The sequence below is a fragment of the Monodelphis domestica genome, chromosome 2 (assembly GCF_027887165.1).
Source record: "Monodelphis domestica isolate mMonDom1 chromosome 2, mMonDom1.pri, whole genome shotgun sequence".
In the NCBI taxonomy this organism is placed as follows: Eukaryota; Metazoa; Chordata; class Mammalia; order Didelphimorphia; family Didelphidae; genus Monodelphis; species Monodelphis domestica.
Window position 1 is genome coordinate 212,416,209 of NC_077228.1, and position 17,142 is coordinate 212,433,350.

At 47.1% G+C, this 17,142-nt stretch overlaps 2 protein-coding genes across 8 annotated transcripts in view; one reads left to right on the forward strand and one right to left on the reverse strand.

The window, feature by feature from the left end:
• Nucleotides 1–9,339, forward strand: part of RECQL5 (RecQ like helicase 5) — a 41,870-nt gene extending 32,531 nt beyond the window's left edge. The window contains exons 9-20 of one of the 7 annotated variants that reach the window (XM_007482649.3): nucleotides 3,140–3,358; nucleotides 3,659–3,758; nucleotides 4,377–4,413; nucleotides 4,572–4,630; nucleotides 4,757–4,830; nucleotides 5,567–5,660; nucleotides 5,982–6,110; nucleotides 6,583–7,049; nucleotides 7,305–7,380; nucleotides 7,843–8,094; nucleotides 8,414–8,483; nucleotides 8,571–9,339. In XM_007482649.3, the coding sequence (XP_007482711.2) occupies nucleotides 3,140–3,358; nucleotides 3,659–3,758; nucleotides 4,377–4,413; nucleotides 4,572–4,630; nucleotides 4,757–4,830; nucleotides 5,567–5,660; nucleotides 5,982–6,110; nucleotides 6,583–7,049; nucleotides 7,305–7,380; nucleotides 7,843–8,094; nucleotides 8,414–8,483; nucleotides 8,571–8,674 (1,681 nt within the window). In that variant the 3' untranslated portion in view covers nucleotides 8,675–9,339. Of the gene's footprint in view, nucleotides 1–3,139; nucleotides 3,359–3,658; nucleotides 3,759–4,376; nucleotides 4,515–4,571; nucleotides 4,631–4,756; nucleotides 4,832–5,566; nucleotides 5,661–5,981; nucleotides 6,111–6,582; nucleotides 7,050–7,304; nucleotides 7,381–7,842; nucleotides 8,095–8,294; nucleotides 8,484–8,570 lie in introns of those variants that run through there. The other 6 variants (XM_007482650.2, XM_056817135.1, XR_001628098.2 and 3 more) reach the window with 6 other exon arrangements.
• Nucleotides 9,340–9,402: 63 nt separating this feature from the next.
• The window catches only part of MYO15B (myosin XVB), a 28,946-nt gene continuing 21,206 nt past the window's right edge, over nucleotides 9,403–17,142 (reverse strand). The window contains 16 exon segments of the mRNA XM_056814672.1: nucleotides 9,403–9,786; nucleotides 9,953–10,087; nucleotides 10,305–10,438; nucleotides 10,807–11,080; nucleotides 11,142–11,279; nucleotides 11,457–11,602; nucleotides 11,957–12,098; nucleotides 12,182–12,259; nucleotides 12,386–12,480; nucleotides 12,602–12,717; nucleotides 12,815–12,888; nucleotides 13,117–13,187; nucleotides 13,442–13,728; nucleotides 13,949–14,181; nucleotides 14,821–15,020; nucleotides 15,991–16,102. Coding sequence (XP_056670650.1) covers nucleotides 9,727–9,786; nucleotides 9,953–10,087; nucleotides 10,305–10,438; nucleotides 10,807–11,080; nucleotides 11,142–11,279; nucleotides 11,457–11,602; nucleotides 11,957–12,098; nucleotides 12,182–12,259; nucleotides 12,386–12,480; nucleotides 12,602–12,717; nucleotides 12,815–12,888; nucleotides 13,117–13,187; nucleotides 13,442–13,728; nucleotides 13,949–14,181; nucleotides 14,821–15,020; nucleotides 15,991–16,102 — 2,295 coding nt within the window. The 3' untranslated portion in view covers nucleotides 9,403–9,726.

Here is a 17,142-nt window from a genome sequence, read left to right on the forward strand (position 1 = left end):
CCCCCAGCCCTTCTTATCACTCAGGATTAAAATCTGGATTATATAACTTTCATGTTTTCATCCAACTTTAAGATTATTCATATAGGTAGAGGTATATCATCAGTTCAACAGGTCTCTTCTATAGGAGAGAAATGGGCATTTTCCTTGGAAATTTGACTGGAGGCAGCAGCTTGACATAGTGTGTAACCATTATAGTATAGGGAATAGTGACCAGGGGTGTCCTTTTTATTTGCTTTTATCAGAGCAGGCCTAGAATCCTTAGTGGCTTCTTCAGACTATCGGTGACCTCTCCCTATCCCCAGCCTTGAAAGACAAGGACAGGAAAAATAGGGGGGCAGCTGGGTGGCTCAGTAGATTTGAGAACCAGGTCTAGAGATAGGAGGTCCTGGGTTCAAATGTGGCCTCAGACACTTCCTAGCTGTGTGACCCTGGGCAAGTCATTTGACCCCCATTGCTTAGCCCCTACCACTCTTATGAATTGGAACCAATTGGTTCCAAGACAGAAGGTAAGGGTTAAAAAACAAAACAAAACAGAAAAATAGGTTAGGTTTTTTTATTTTTTCCAGGGTCTAAATGGACTAAGGAAATGTCCATTGTATCTGATGGGGCCCATTGCCCCACATTCCTATCTCCCTGTCTTCCTCACCCACCCCCAATCTCAAGGGTGAAGCCTTTTGAACTGAGTGGATGAAGCCTTTTGACATTTGGCTGTCATGCCACAGTGGCAGGCCAAGCAGTCCCCAGGGCAAAGAGAGGAATTGAACCTGGCTCCACTCTGCCCAGCTGTCAAAGGAGCCCTTTTTCTGAATACAAAACCCCAGTGAGTCAGAGCTCAGTGGTGATGGGAGTGGTGGAGAGAGCTTTCTTTGTGGTTATACTGCTCAGCTACTAGGAGTCTAGGGAGAACAGCACAGTCACCCCACTGTCCAGAAAACTCTCACCTGGACAGGGCAGAGACCCAGAGTATACATTGGTATATATAGCTATAGCCTAGCAGCCCTACCCTTTGTTCTTCCTTTGTTTTCACCAATATATTGCCTAGAAGCAAAGTGATAACCTAGAACTATGTTCCTAAAACCCAACAAAAGCTATTTTTTAATATCTTTTTTTTCAATGAACAAAAATTGGTTTTCTCTCCTCATCTTCCCCTGTTGGGATAGAGGAAAGAAGGAGGTAAGGAAAGGAGGGTAGATTACTACATTGGCCATGTCCAAAAAATAAGTTTTGTTCTTTTCAGAGTCTGTCACCTCTTTGTCAGGAGTAGGTTTCATCATTAGTTCTTTCAAATAATGATTGATTATTGCCTTGATCAGAGTTCTGGAATCTTTTCAAGTTGTTTGTCTTTACAGTATTGTTGTTATTATATAAATTGTTCCCCAGGTTCTGCTCATTTCACTCTGCATCAGTTCTTAATGTCCACAATTCTCTTAAACTATGTTTTTCCTCATTTCTTATGGCATAACAATATTCTATTGCATTCATATGCCATTAGTTCAGTCATTCTTCTGCTGATGTCCCCTTAGTTTCTAGTTTTTTGCTATCACAGAAAGAGCTGATCTGTGAATTCTTTTGTCTGTATATGTCCTCTTCCTCTTTCTTTGATCTCCTTGGGATAGAGACCTAAGAATGTTATTCTTAGATGAAAGGATATGCACAGTTTGCTAACATTTAGAACAAGCATACTTCAATTCCACTAATAGTATGTTAATGTTCCTCTGTAATTACCTTTTTTTTTTAAGTTAGGGTGGGCCACTTTTTTTCTAGGCCTCTGCATGTGTCCTGAAGATTGACTCCCCATCCCAAGTTCAGAATCTAAGGATCCTTTGAGGAAATAGCACCTTAGACCAGGAGCTAAATAAGCCATTATCTATTCCCAATAGGAAAGCCAAGGGATTTAATGTCAAGGCAATAGTCCTTTGGCCTTAGATGGTATAAGGTTTTGGAGAGGGAGGCAGTCCAGGGGTGGGGCTAGAACTGCAGAAGACTCCCTGTTTCCTATCCCTAAAGTTTACTTATGTATTTATAAAGCAACTATTCCGAATCTCTCTCTCTCTCTCTCTCTCTCTCTCTCTCTCTCTCTCTCTCTCTCTCTCTCTCTCTCTCTCTCTCTCTCTCTCTCTCTCTCTGTCTCTCTCTCTCTGTCTCTCTCTGTCTCTCTCTTTCTCTCTCTCTCTCTCTCTGTCTCTCTCTCCCTCCCTCCCTCCCTTCCCCTCTCCTCCCTCCCTTTCTTTTTCTCTTCCTTTTCTCCCTCTTTCCCTCTCTTCTTCTCTTCCTTATCTCCCTCTCCCTTCCTCCTTGTTTCTCTTCTGAGTGGAACTTAATAGAGTGGCATATGCAGACCCTGCCCTAGTGGGGATGACTTCCTAAAAGTGAGCTGTCTGGAATTCAAGCCACTGGACTGAAGCTCTCAGAGCCCACATTCCTGAAAAATACAGATGGAACAGGTTATCCCTAGACATGTAGCCTTGTTCCATATTTCTGGCAAGCCCCCAAGCTGGGTTATTCTGAGTTCAGCAAGTCTCTGCACATTGGCAAAGATACCCACTTTGCTCCCAGCCCTTCCTCCCTGGGCATTCCATTGAAGTGTCTCTTGTATGGTATTTCTTTTTATACATTCTCACATTAGAGCTATTTGTATGCATATCTTATCTGTCCCACAAAATTATAAGCCCTTGTAAGGCAGGAACACTGACTTATTAATCTTTGTTTCCCTCCCCTTCCCCCATAGTAGCTTGTATTTTTGTTGTTGTTGAGTCAGTTAGTTGTGACCCCATTTGAAGTTTTCTTGGCAAAGATGTGGTTTGTCATTTCTGTCTCCAGCTCATTTTATAGATGAAGAAACTGAGGCAAACCAGGTGAAGTGATTTGCCCAGGTTCACATAGCTAGTAAGTGTCTGAGGCCCAATTTTGAACTCAAGAAGAGGAAGACTCCAGGGCCAGTTTCCTATCCACTAAGTCACCTAGTTGTCCCTAGGAACTTGCATATTCAATACATATTTTTTTGAGTGCATAAATGACCCTTTTAAAAAAGGTTTCCTATTAGACATCGTATATATCTTTCACAGCATGACACATGGATCACAAATGGTAGCTCAGATCATCCCCCATCCCTCATCCTTAGCTTTGATACTCATTCCAGGTGCCGCCATGCTGCCATTGCCAAGTACTTTGGGGATGCACCCCCTCCCTGCTTCAAAGGTTGTGACCACTGCAAGAGTCCTGGGGCTATAAAGAAGCAACTGGATGCCTTGGAGTGCAGCAGCAGCTGGAGTAAGACACAAATCAGATGCTCTCGTGGGAATGACTCTGACTCAGAGCTGTATGAGGGTGGACGTAGGGGAAATGACGGCTTTGGCAGGTAAGGGGAGCTTGATAGTCCAAAGGTGGTGGAGGGAGGAGGGGACCATCCTAGGAAGCTTTGCTCATTTTCCTTGCTATTGGTGGCCCAGTTCAGGGTTCTTCCAGTCCTCTAGTTCCTGGGTCCTACTACTGGCCATACTGAACAGTGCATGCAGCTTCATGTTGCTCTGGGTATTCTGGGCCTTGGCCTTCAGGGGAACTTGGGGAAACCCTGCCAGATGACTGCAGTGGTTGGTGTGAGGAGGGTGGAGGAAGCAAGCTTGGGATTCGAGCTCCTCACTCCCAGCCTGAAATTCAGATACGATGAGGACACAGGAAACAATAGAGCTGAGGGCAGTGATGAAGCCCAAAAGCGAGAATGGAACATTTTCTACTGGAATCAGATGAACCTTCGAAAGGTAAAGGGGTGCGGTATGGAAAAGGGTGTCAAATATGTGACTTTTGTCTATCTAAATTATAGTAAAGGGCACTTCCCTGAAATGAAAGAAAGAGCATTTTTACTATGTACCAAGCAATGGGGATATATATGTAAAAAAGATAATTTCTACCTTCAAGGAGTTTACATTCTAATAGAAGAAAGGTGGCTAAAGGGGGACTGTTTTGGTTTGGAAAATTACAGGGATAGTGAATGGAACCATAAATAAATAGAATGATGCACTCTTTCTGAGAGCCATGGTAGTGTTGATTTGATTCTGACCTGTAAGTGGAGGGGGGCCGTGGATGATATCCATGTGGTTAGCAAGATGACTGCCAAGAAGATGGCAAGGAGAGTCAAGTGAAATGTGGCTGGGGCTTGTGAGATGTGGTGAGCCATCCTGTCAATTAGGACTGTGCTTGTCCTCTCTCCCTTCCAGAATTGAAGGTGTTAAGTCACTGAGGCCATCACCGTCAGCCTAGCAGAGAAATATCTTGCCCTTTTGATCTCCCTGTTTCTTCTTCGGTTGCTGGGGTAGGAGCTACCCATTGTGGGCTGAGGGCATAGGAGGGTTTAACGCACTCACTGTGTCTTTCTATAGGGCAAAGAACCCAAGAAAGAGGAGTTCATCCCCCCAGGTGGGTGTAAGAATGGCCCCAGAACTGGGTAAGTAGGGAACACAGGGGAGAAGTTGTGCACAAAGAATGCCTCAGGAGTACTGGGAACCAAAGGACTTGGGTCATGAGGCAATGAATGGAGAAGAGGTTTCCTCCAGATGCATCCATTCCTTCTCCAGATGATGATTGTCCCCTGAAGGAAGCCTCCAGCAGGAAGATTCCCCGGCTTACTGTGAAGGTAAGGTATGCCTGCCCTTTTGTCCTCTAACCCTTTCTGGGCTCCTTCTATATAACCATCCTGGGGACCAGTAGCCACTTGCCTGGGGCTGTCTGACGCCTCCTTTCCCTGATTCTTGGGTATCAGGCTCGGGAACACTGTTTGAAGATGTTGGAGGAGGCCCTAAATAACAACCTACAAGCAGATTGTGCTACGGAGAGGTAGGAATCAAGATAAGGAAAAGAAACATCTGTACTATTTCTTTGGTACTTTATATTCAGCCTGTAGGGGGACTGGGCTAGGAAAGCTAGATGCTCATCAGTTTTAAGTCTGCTGTATATATGACCTACCCTTGTTCTTTCCCCAGTGGGGCCTTCAGGGTCAGATTCCTTAGTGGCTAATGCATCTACCTCCACTGAATTGTGAAGTCCCAAGAAAAGTCTCTTTCCCATTTGCACCACTAGAGGGAGGCCTTGGCTAAAGTTGGAAAGATCCAACCCTATGCTCAAAGAAAGGAAAGGAATAGAGCAGGGGTCCTGACTCCTGGGCTCCTCCCTAGGACCCCTACTATTTATCAGCCCCTGTGGCCTGGACCAGCCACCAGACTCACTTGGCCTTGTCCAGAACACTTGTTTTGTCCTCTGTCCCTCTCCTACTCTGCCCTGGACTTGACAAAAGGAGATTTCACCAGTAGAGACCAAGTGGATGGCAACTCAGCAGTGGCTCTCTATGGAGGAAGTTCAGGGACAAGCTGTTAGCCTCTTCTGTACATAGATATAGAGTATGGCTAGGGGCAGAGGGGACACTGTGAAGACCTCTCCTAGTCACAGAGTTGGGAGCAGGTTGCTGGGGCAGAGAGTGGGGGTTGGGGGGGTGGGGGAGGGTTCCAGCAAGGTTTGTGCAATGAGGGGACTCAGGAGCTAGCCACAACCTTCCCTGATGTATCCACATACATAGGACTAGCCAGCAAGCCCGTGCTGTGGAGATGGAGTATGAGGCGTTCCGAAGTACCAGGATGGCCAATCTGTACAAGGCCAATGTGTTGAAAAAGGTAGGTACTTCAGTGAAAGGAGTGGGCTAGTGGGGAAGGGGAAGAACATCTGATTTGCCTCTGAGTCTGACTTCTGAGTTACTGACCCCAGGACAGAGGGAACCATTTCTCATGAGGAGGCTTCTTTCCTTAGTTTTTCCCAGTTGGCATCATCTCTTCCTCCTGCACCAGAGGTTAGGCAGAGGGCCCATGTAAAACCCTCTCTCCACCAGAGGACATCTTGACAGATCAGTTGGGGGGGGGGGGTTTGCCCCTTTGATTGTAAGAAGAGGCTTGGATTGGTCTGTGGTATCACAAGAACTCTGCTTTCTTGGCCCCAAGGTGGCAGAAATCCACAAAGCCTCCAGTGATGGAAAGCTTTACCCCTCTGGGGATGGTGAGGACCCAAACCACAAGACCCAGGCTATGCTACCCGAGGAAGACATCCAACCAGCATCCCAGGTGTATTCAGTGAGTTAGGAGTGGGGAAGGGAGGACATAGGGTGGGTGCCCTGTCTGGTTTCTATAAGCTTCACAGTGCTGAACCAGAAGCAGGTGTCCATGGGACAACTCAGTATATGCTTTGCTAACAAAGGAAAAATTTCATCCCTTTCTCTTCTCACATGACCTATTTTCAGTTGAAGTATTCTGAGGTACCTCAGTTATCAGCCTCTGAGCTGCCCCTGTCTTCTCCTTGAGGCCTTCTAACCCTAATTCCTTGAGCCCTGCTAAGGAGGAGATTCTATCGCTTCAAGAAGTGCTGCCTCTGCTTTTGAAATAGCATTGTTCCCATTTGCCCTCCTTGCCTTTCCTCCCCTTTTCTATATTACTTTTTCCTCTCTGAGAAGGGTAAAGATCTGATAGGGCCACAGCCGGTGGGGCCAGTTAATAGGCTAGATTACAGCCTGATGGTGAGAACCCTCCATCATCTTTTTTTCTATAGTTCAAATCAAAGCGGATGGGAGCTGGCTTCCAGAGAGCCTCTGACCCCTTCCAGACAGCAGCTGAACTCTTACAGAAGTCATCTTTGGCTAAAGAGCAAATACCACCTGTTAGACCAGAAGGAAGAGAAAGTCCCAGCCCAAAAGATACCTTACAGCATGAAAAGACGACTAAAAGATCCCCTGGGGACCACCTTGTCATCAAGTCTCAGGCCAGCAAGAAACAACAGTTGTTGGCCAAGGCAGCAAAGGACTCTCAGGAGATTACCCGGTTCTTCTCTCAGCAAGCAACAAAGAGTGCTCCCCCACCTGACCCATTGTCCTTGCAAACAGTGGACTCCTGTCCCTCTCTTGAAGGGACTCAGGAACCCAAGTTAGTCCTGGGAAAGAGTATAATGGAAGAGGACAGAGCCCTAAGGCATTTATCTGCCCTGAGCCAGGCAGAGACCACTGGAGGGCTGGAGTTGAGGTGAGGAGCACAACAATAGCACAGGCTGGGATTAGACACTCCAAAATCACTTTAAGAGTAGATTCGATGTCATTTCCTGATCGGGCATGGAGAGTTGGAGGAAACTGTTCACAGGGACTAAGCTTGAGCTACTTGGGAGTGGGTGGAGTGGGAGAGCAACTCTTACCCAGCCCTAAACTAAGGCTGCTAGGGTTTAAGGGGAAATTTATAGAAAGGACTGATACCTAATTTGTCCTCCTCATCTTCCCCACAAAGCAGCAAGGTCAAACCTGAGGTCCAGCCCATCCTCTCAGAGGGCACCCAGCCAAGGAAACGATCCAGATCCCATCAGGTATCATTTTAGGATGATTAGTCTGTCTTGCCTAAAGACTGGTAGGGGAAGGGAAAATGGGAGAGAGTGAATTGCTTCTCCATTCTAAGCTAGAAGTCTACTGGAGGGTCTGGAAGGGTCTTTGGTGGATCTGCTACAACTCTAGAATTAATTTGAGAGGGACAGCTAGGTTGGTCAGTGGATAGAGAGCCATGCCTAGAGAAGAGAAGTCCTGGGTTCAGATCTGGCCTCCAGTATTTCCTAGCTATATGACCCTGGGCAAGTTACTTAACCCCCATTTCCTAGCCCTTACCACTCTTTTGCCTTAGAAGGTAAGGATTTTTTAAAAAAAAGAATAAATTTGAGGCTTCCAAGCTAGTTGTGCTGCTCTAGAGGAATAAGACAGAGGTTAGCTCAGAGCTAATTCTTAGGTGGTAAAGAAGTGGAACCTGGAGTTGACAGGTGTGCCATGGTTATGCCCAGGAGGATCCAGAGGACCAAATTCAGAAAAGGGTCCGATCCACATCTAGGCCCTCCATCTTGACACCACCAGAGGCTACGGTCAGCAGCCTTTCCAAAAAAGAAGTGAGCTTTGATCAGAGCAGAGAAAACCAAAGCCCCAGTCGGTTTCCAGACCCCAGACCAAGGACCCCTCCTGTCTCTCTGAAGGAAGCTGCAGACATCGTAGTGAAATACCTGACGCCCTTTTACAAGAATGGCAGGTTTGCTTCCAAGGTAGGGTGTATAAGCCCCTTTCTATCCCCCAGCACCTTATTCATCATTGCCCTTTAACTCTTAAGTGTTGGGGACAAGAGGCACAGGGAGATGGGGAACAGTTAGCCACTAAGTGTAGGGTAGGTAACTTCCCACTGCTGATAGTTACTATTTATTGTCATCATTGCCAAGAAGACTAAGAGATGCTGTTCTTCCTTGAGGTCTGGCACTCCCTTGTGCCAAGCTAAAAGCAGGGAGCTGCCTGCAGAGGAGATGCTGCTAAGTGGTTTGGGGAGATGACAAAGTCCATCACCTTTCTTGATGTTTTCCTACTTCCCAGGAATTATTTAAGGGGTTTGCCCGCCACCTTTCCCACTTGCTGACCCAGAAGACACCTCTATGTGGGAGTGGTGAGTGCCCTGAGCCTTGCTTTGGGAAATTAAGGGAAAGTACCTTTTGGGACAGGGACAAGACCTTATACTTCCACCTCTTTTCAGTGAAAGAAGAGGCCCAGAAGCTCATCAAACAATTTTTCCAAAGCCGGGCTAGGTGTGAAAGTGAAACTGACTGGCAGAACCTGCCTGTTCCAGGTCAGAGATGACTGATGCTAGAACGGAGGAGATGCCTGGGACAGCATTGGAGAGTCCACAGTGAATGCTGAGGCCCTGGGCCCCTTTGTGGCTGATGCCCTGGGAAGCCCCCAGGGACTTTACCTCAGTCCTGTGCCAGGCCACCTTCATGGAGACTGGCTCTGTGCCAAGGACTCCTGGCTTTGGAGAATTGGGGTGGGAGCAGAATAAGGATGTGAGTCCAGCTACTGTCACTGCTACGAGGGAAGAGCTTCCTCTTCTCTCAGGGTTCTCAGTATCTGTCTATGTAAGAACCCATCAGGGCTGGGGCCAGAGCTCAGCTCATACCTTCCTACCTATAGAGCTAGATGTCTCATCCCCAATTGCTGCTTCCTTATTCTTGATGCTGGGCTTTCTTGGTTGGTTCTGGGGGCAGCCTGGAGAAGAAGGAGGGAATTCAGAGGGTGTACTTTTTAGTGTGGGGGTGGTACAGCTTCTTGGGGTGCCCACACATATCCTCAAGCCCTCTACCTCCCTCTGCAGCCGTATGCCTCCAACTTTGTTGCCAAGGGTGTATGAGACCCTGGGACCCCCTCAAAAGCCATCCTTGTCCTGGAACTGCTAGGGCCAGAATGGCCTATTCATGTTTACAGATTGGAATAAAAGGCTTGATTCTGATCAGGCTCTGTTCCCCAAACCTCAGGCTGCTCTCCTTGGTTCTCCTCCCCTCTCTTATTCACATCAACAAGACATCTTGATTGTTTAAGGTTTTATTTTCTCTGCAGTGGTGCCCTCCACCCTGGGCCTGGGTAAGGATGAGTGGGATCCTGATGGCATAAAGAGTTAGGCAGGATCTGGCTGCTTAACCTTAACCCTGGGCTGCTGAATTCCTGCCTGCAGCTCTGCTCCAGTCTTGGAAGAGGCTTTGACATCCTCACAGCTAGGTCACCCATTCAGGAACACTAGGAAGCTTTAGCTCACCAAGAAGAGATCGATTGAGGAAAGGGATATGGAGGAGGGGGAGGAGAAAACAAGTCTTTGCCTCCCGCCCTACTCCTTTCAACTCAGGATGAACTGAGCCAGGCTAAGTGGAGGTGGTATGGAACTCCATTAAGAAGATGAGGGTGTAACGTAATTCTTGGGCCTGTCGGAACAAAGTGGATGTTAGTGCAGGCTCTCTTCTTCCCCTGTTCTCAGCAATAAGAGGGAGGGGAAACTTGACTCTCTTCTATGGGAATGAGGTCTGGCTCTAGGCAGTGACTTGTTGGTCATCCTCCATGACAGCAGGATGACTATCAGAGGGCACTCACCTGTGGTGACTCAAACCAAATGGTCTTGGGGTTGGCAAAAGACCCATAGTTGAGCTCCATTGCTGGGGCACCATCCAGGGGACTGAGCTGACGTAAATGCTGTATGTCCTTGAGAGCAATGGAATAGCACTGTTCCTGGGGAGGGAGGAGGGCATGACAGAGAGTGACTCACTCTGGGAATGGCACAGCAGACCAGGAAGGACAGTTGTTCTCTAGATCTTTGTGGAATCAGGGAGGAAAGATGGAGGAGGAATAATTTGACAGGCAAGAACCCAGGAGTGAAATTGTGTGGATGAGGTGAGGGGAGACCAGGGAAAAGTTGGGGGTGAGGGGAAAAGAGAATCATACCCACCTGAGTCCTGGGATCCACCAAGATGAGGTGTTGACGGTTGAGGCCCAATAAGCAGGGAGTGGCTATCTCTGGCTCACTCAACCGAAGCACAGTGTATATGGTATAACCAAAGAGGGGCAGGGATTTCACCATCTCTGTGGACAAGTGGCAAAGGGGAGGAGTTAGCCATCATGTCAATGAATTGTCTCATTTGCTCTGCCTACCTTACCTGCATTTGAGCTCGAGGATGAACAGCAAAGAAGGGAAAGTGCTTTGAGTTTGTGAGCCAGGATCTGACTCCTGAGTCTGTGGAGTAGGATGGTAGGGAATGCCCCACTGGGTGAGGGGGAGGTGGCTAGGAACCCAAAGTTTATCCCAGTGAACCTCTAGGCAGGGTGATGGGTAGAGTGTAGGTCAATCAGGCAGGTTCCCCTACAGCTCCCTCAGCCTAATCAATCCCAGCATGGTCCCTCCTTGAAAACCCTTTATTTATTAGCCATCCCCACCCAAAGAAGGCAGTCACCAATGAAGTTGACTTGGGCTTCTCTGCAGCTATATCTCTTCAAAGACTTCAGTTGGTTCTCCATCAGATTCCTCAAGACCCTCAAATTCACCTGCTGCTGTAGTGGGTGTGGGACATATCTCAGCAGATCCTGCCTGGGAGACCATGTGGGTATTGAGATTGGCCCTGCCTGAATACCAGGCCAAGTATGTCCAGATTTAAAAGTATTAGAGGGCATGGGGCAGGCAGAGGAGGGAGACCTAAAGGGAAGTGATGGGCAGATTGGACTTGGAGACTACTAAAGAAGAGACTGGCATAGGATATGGCACCCTGATAGACATAAGCCCACCCTTTGCCCTTTGGGGCTCATACTCAGAAGGCAGATCACTGGTCTTTCTGGTCAGATGCTGCAGGGCTGTCAGGGGAGCTAGCAGAGCTTCAACTTGGGAGTGGGTGCTAACCAGCAGCTTTCCCTGCAAGTAATCTCGATGGAGCTAAAGGAAGAGGATAGATGAGAGTGACCCAGATCCAGGAGCACTTGTTCCTGACCACTCTGGTTCCCAAATACATCCCCTTAACTCTGCTTCCAGCCCTCATCCAGCCCTCACCATCCATTTCTCCCTTGTTCAGAGCCAGAGTTGTGTCACGGCAGCAACTGGCCTAAGGCTGACCTGGCTGTAGTGTGTACTGAGGTAGATTTCATTTTCATAATGCAGGGGTGTGTCCCAGGTAATCCGGCGACTATGTAGCTCCACATTAGGTTCCCGCGTCACATTATTGAGGTACTCATTGGGGTGCAGGGGCCTGACCAGTACACCTGCCCAAAATGATCCAGAGATACAGCTTGGCCTTCCCACCCCAGAGCCTGGTGCCTCTGAGAGCCCTTCATGGCAAATAGTGCAGCCATCCTCTAGAACCGTGGTGGTGAACCCATGGCACGTGTGCTAGAGGGGGCATGCTAACTGTTGCCCCAGTATAGAGTTTGTTACCAGAAAGCCAGAAGCCAGACTGCTCCCCTCCCCCTCTCTTTGCACACTTGACATCACCTGCCTCTCTAAAAGGTTCACCATCATTTATCTAGAAGCTACCACTGCCCTTATTTAAAGCCTGAAAGTCAATTTTCCTAGAATCCACACAGACAGCCTTTTGCTGACCCTTTTATGTCACCTACCTGTCTCTTTTGAGAAGGTACCTAACTGGTCCCAGGCAATGGTCTCTTCTTTCTTGATGAGGAAGATGGCAAACTCCTGTACCTCCAGGGGTTCTCTGATACCCATCTGGCTACACATCTCCTCCAGCACTTCTGCTGTTACCTGATGTGTGGGTGAGGTCATAAGTGAAGAGGGAAAGAGGCTCCCCTCCCCATAATCTCCACTGCTAACCCTCTGGGACTCACCGTAAAGGTCTGAATGATTGTCTTGTATTCTATACCTCCAGGCAGATGGAGCAGCAGGGATCGGACTGTCTGCCCCTTCTACCAAAGAAAATTGCAAGTGAGACTATATGCCAGTAGATTAGAAAACCCTGTAGGGACAGTGACCCCGGGCACCTCCCTTTCTCATGGAGAACACTTGGAGTGACCTCTCTCCCAGACCAATACCAGGAAGGCTTGCATCTCGCCAATGGTGGGCAGGTGCCGGCGACCTCCGTATTTAACTGTCTGTTGTAAATGTCCTTGGCATTTCTGGGCCAGCTCTGTACAGAGATGGGGAGGTCAGGATTGAGATCAAAAACTACTTCTTGCCTTCTCTCTGCCAAGGAAGATCTTGCCCAACACTGGGTTTTTTTTCCACCTTTTCCTTTCCCTTCAAAATACCTTGGTAGAGGGTAGCATCCTTTAGAAACTTGATGACATAGGGCATCAGGGTGGGTGAGGGGAGGAAGTAACCAGTGAGGAGGCTAAGGAGATACCATCCCCGAATACAGTGTTCCCTGAAAGACAGAGATCAAAATAGCCTAGATCATTTCTTAACTTTCCTAAACCCTGCTATTTCCTGTGCTGCTTCTTCAACCTTTCCACAACACTCACTGGTTGGGGTTCTCTGTAACCTGCTTGATGATCTGGCAGTAAATTTCATCTTTCAAGTTGTTGTCTCGGCACAGCTATGTAAATAAGAATTTGGTTTCCAGAGAGAGTTGAGGACTTGGGTCAGGACAAAAAAAGTTGGGAAAAGGAGAGGTTGCAGATTCTGGGGTTGGGGACAGGAAGGTGGAAATCAGAAAATTGGGACAGGGTCATAGGATTCAATTTAAGGTCCAGGACAGGACTTAGGTAGGATTAGGTGCTCAAGGACTCTCCTGTGTCCCTGGACTTCTGGCTCTGATACTCACCTTCATCATCTCATATGGTATATCTAACTCATCTTTCTTCTTAGGCTGATCTCCCATGAATTGCATCACAGCTGCAGAGCAAAGGTGGGAGAAGATAGAGCTAGATGGGTATGCTGGGAGAACCTTGAGTTCTAGGTCTGGATATGAGTGACTAAGAGCCATGGAAACCCCTGCACATGAGCAATACTGTGGTAGGCTGAGTACTCCCAGTGACACAAGGAGAAAAGGAGTGGGGTCCTAGACACCCAAAAGCACAAATCCAAGCATCCCAATATCTGATGCTGCCAACTTGCTCAAGGTATGCCACAACAATCAGATGACTCACCCATGAAGTTTGCCACAGCTAGATTGTTCATATCCTCATCAGTTAAGTTGGTAAGAGATTTCTGTATGGGAATCTTGAGGGTCAGAGTTATTAGGTCAGTAAACATGGGGCAGTAATCCAGAAAGACAACAGACTATATCCTGGATCTGTTGGCCTCATGTCTGAAGTTATCTGAAAGGAGATCACTCAGCTTGGGGTTTGGCTCCCCCCACCCTTGACCCTTTACCTTAGTATGTTGCACTAGGCTTCTGGCACTGTGTTCTGCCATGTCCAGCATCCAGCCCTCCCTAGATTAAGGACAAGGTCTATTTAGATCTTTACAGGGAATATACTGCCTTATGACCAGTCAGAGGCCTTGGGGGGTTGGGAGAAGTTGGGTACCATCTTTTTTTACTTTTTGGGGTTAGGTGAGCAGATGAATTTGGTAAGAGGATTATGACCAACCCTAAAAGAAGGGCACAGAGTACTAACGTGGGAATGGATCCTGCCTAAAATCTGGGCACTCACGAGGTCTGTATCGGCCGGAAGTGGTGTAAGGCATACTCCCACATGGTGTAAGTGCTGATGCTAGCAGCCAAAGTGGAGTCGACATCCAAGAAGACAGAACTGGTTAGCCCAGAGTACTCACTGGGTGCCTGGCTTGGGGGGTGTTCACACTGAAGATACAGGAAACTTAGTGTCAACCCAGTCACTACAGTTGGCCTGTTCTGGATGGCCCTGTGGCTTTGTGTTTCCAAGCACTAGAACCCATGTTTGTGCCCCCATCCTACCCCATGGTGTAGGTCCTACCTAGGCAGGTACATAGTGCAGCTACATAGGGTACAACACCAGAAATCAGTAAAGCCAAAGCTTTTATTGAGCAACTACCTGGCACCGTGCCAGGTTCTCTTCAAGACACAAGAGAAATAAACCAACAATTTTCCCTGCCCTCTAGGAGCATACAGTCTAGTTGTTGAGACGACTAAGAAGCATTTGATAACTGTGGACTTGGCTATATTTATCTTCTGATAAAGTACTTTTGGATCAGGTGCAAAGTGCTTAACTTAACTCCAACCTGCCCTTCATGAGCAGTGACAAATCCCCTATCCCAGTTGTACTGTGGTCATCCTGCTACTTCAGGACAGGGATTGTCTTCAGTGCCTTCCCTATTTCTTGGAAAACCAAGTCCTGATCTCTACACAGTGTAGGTAGAAGCCTAGTCAATCCCAACTGACTTGGATGGTTGTTTTTTTTTTCTTTCATTCTTTCTTGATGGGGCAAAGGCCAAAGGATAGAAGAAAAGATTCCTTTTCCCAGGACTTGATTTTGTGAATTCAAATCAAGATAGTTTCAAGAGAAGAGGGTGGTCACGGCACTGGCAAGTTCTAGAATTGTTAGGCCTCAGCCCAGTCATTTCTTCCAAGCTCCCTCACCTCCATGGCTTGTTTCTGTGGAGACAATCCTGATTCTCTCCTAGAATTCCTGTGTCCTTCAACCTTCCGCTCCATGGGCATGGTGAGGTAGTCAGAGGCAGCAGCAACTTTGACCATGTCGGAAGGAAAGAGCCCAGATCGACCCCCGATGGAGCCAAATTGCCACCCTGCAAGTATTGGATGGAAGCAAATGTCAGGGCTAGAGTGTATCTGATGCCAAGCCTGTGTTCTGGCCCTGAGTGCCACCCAACTCACTTGGTGGCCAGAGGGCTAGTACCACCTCTAATTCCTGTTTTCAGCCTGTCCTCAGCCCACACAGTATAAATATCCTCCCCTTCATTCTAGTAAACAGAATAACCTACCAAAACTATACATTGGGCAGCTTAGTGGTATAGCCTAGAGTCAAGAAGACTTCTTCCCCAATTATATCTGTCCTCAGACTCTAATTGTAGCAATTCATGTAACCCTGTTTGCTTCGATTTTCTCCTTTGACCAATGAACGGGAGAAGGAAATGACAAACCACCAATATCTGCCAAGAGAACCCCAAATTGGGTCATGAAGAGACAGACACAACTGAAACAACTGAATGACAGGATAGGATTTGGCAACTAATAATTTTTTTAAACCCTTACCTTTCATCTTAGAATTGGTATTGGTTTTAAGGCAGAAGAGTGGTCAGGGCTAGACAATGGGGGTGAAGTGACTTGCCCAGGGTCACACATCAAGGAAGTGTCTGAGGCTAGATTTGAACTGAGGACCTCCTGTCTCTGGGCCTGGCTCTCCAACTGCTGAGCCACCTAAATGCCCTGATAACTAATTTTAATAATAGCTGACATATATATATAGTGCTTTAAGGTTTGCAAAGTGCTTTACAGATATCTTATTTAGCCCTTACAACCTCCCTGGGAGATGGATGCTACTACTATACATTCTGAAAGTACTGGTATAAGTTATAGCAGACTATTTCCTGCCTTGGGGAGTCCAGGGGAGGGAGAGGCAGAAATGAAAGAGGGAGGGAGAAAATCTGAATCCTAAAATGTCAGAAAACAATTGTCAAAAATGGATTCTTTATATAACTGAAAATTGAAAAAAGAAAAAATATACTGTGCATCCAGTCAGGACCCACCCATGTATACCTGGCTCCAGGGAAGACATGGGCAGCAACTTAATAATATCCCCATAGTGGAAGCTCAGGAGGCTTGGGTTGTCCGTGACGTAGCTCCGAAGGGCAATGACGTAGCTTGAGTCCTGGACAGAGAGAAGCAGATGAGGCAAAGGAATGAATCTTCTTCATGATTGCCCCCTAAGTCTTGCCCTTTAGATTTCACCTCCAATTCTCCCAATCTCTCATTTCCTTGAAAACTCAGCTCCAGGATCCTACCTGAGGCCCTCCCCTAAGCCTTTGGGGTTACCTTCCTGAAATCTCCTTGTATTTATTTTGAATAATAATTTTGAACATATTTGAATAGGTGCTAATTGTTCCCTGGCCTTTTCTCCCCCTTCCCAATAGAATGGAAGCCCTTTGAGGACACACATTGCTGCCATTTGTTTCCTTTGTATCCTGGGCCTCTAACACAGTACCTTCATAATCAAGTCACTAATTATTTAAGTGCCTACTGTGTGCTATGCTCTAGGGATCCAAATGCAAAAGACAGTCCCTGCTCCCCAAGAGCTCCTAATCTGATGTGGGAGACTACATGTAAGACCCAAGTTCAAACAAGCTGCACACGAGATAAACTAGAAATCGTCAACAGAGGCAAAACTTTACATTCAGAGCAATCAGGAAAGGAGTTTGGTAAAAGGGTGTGTCTTATAATTAATATTTGTTGATTGATTCTCTCTTATGCTCTGACTCTCCCTACCCTCTACTCCTACCATATGCTCTATGCCCAGGATCTACTCACTTAGGTTGCTTCTCCTTTCCTTTTTTCTCCTTGAGGCAGCTAGGTGGCACAATGGCTAGAGTGCCCAACTTATAGTAATGAAGACAAGTTCAAATCTGACCTCAGTCACTAGCTGTATGACCCTGGGCAAGTCACTTAACTCTGCCTCATCTGTCAAATGATAGAGAAGGAAATAGCAAACCATTCCATATCTTTGCCATGGAAATTCTAAGTGGGATCATAAGTCAACAACAACAACCTCTCTTCAGATTGTTGTACCATAGAATCACAATAGTTCTAAATTGGAAGGGCCCTCATGTGGCCATCTAGTTTATCCACTGCCTTAGAAAGAGCCCCAACTTCAACATACCACTCAGGTAATCACCCAGCCTTTGCTTAAAGACC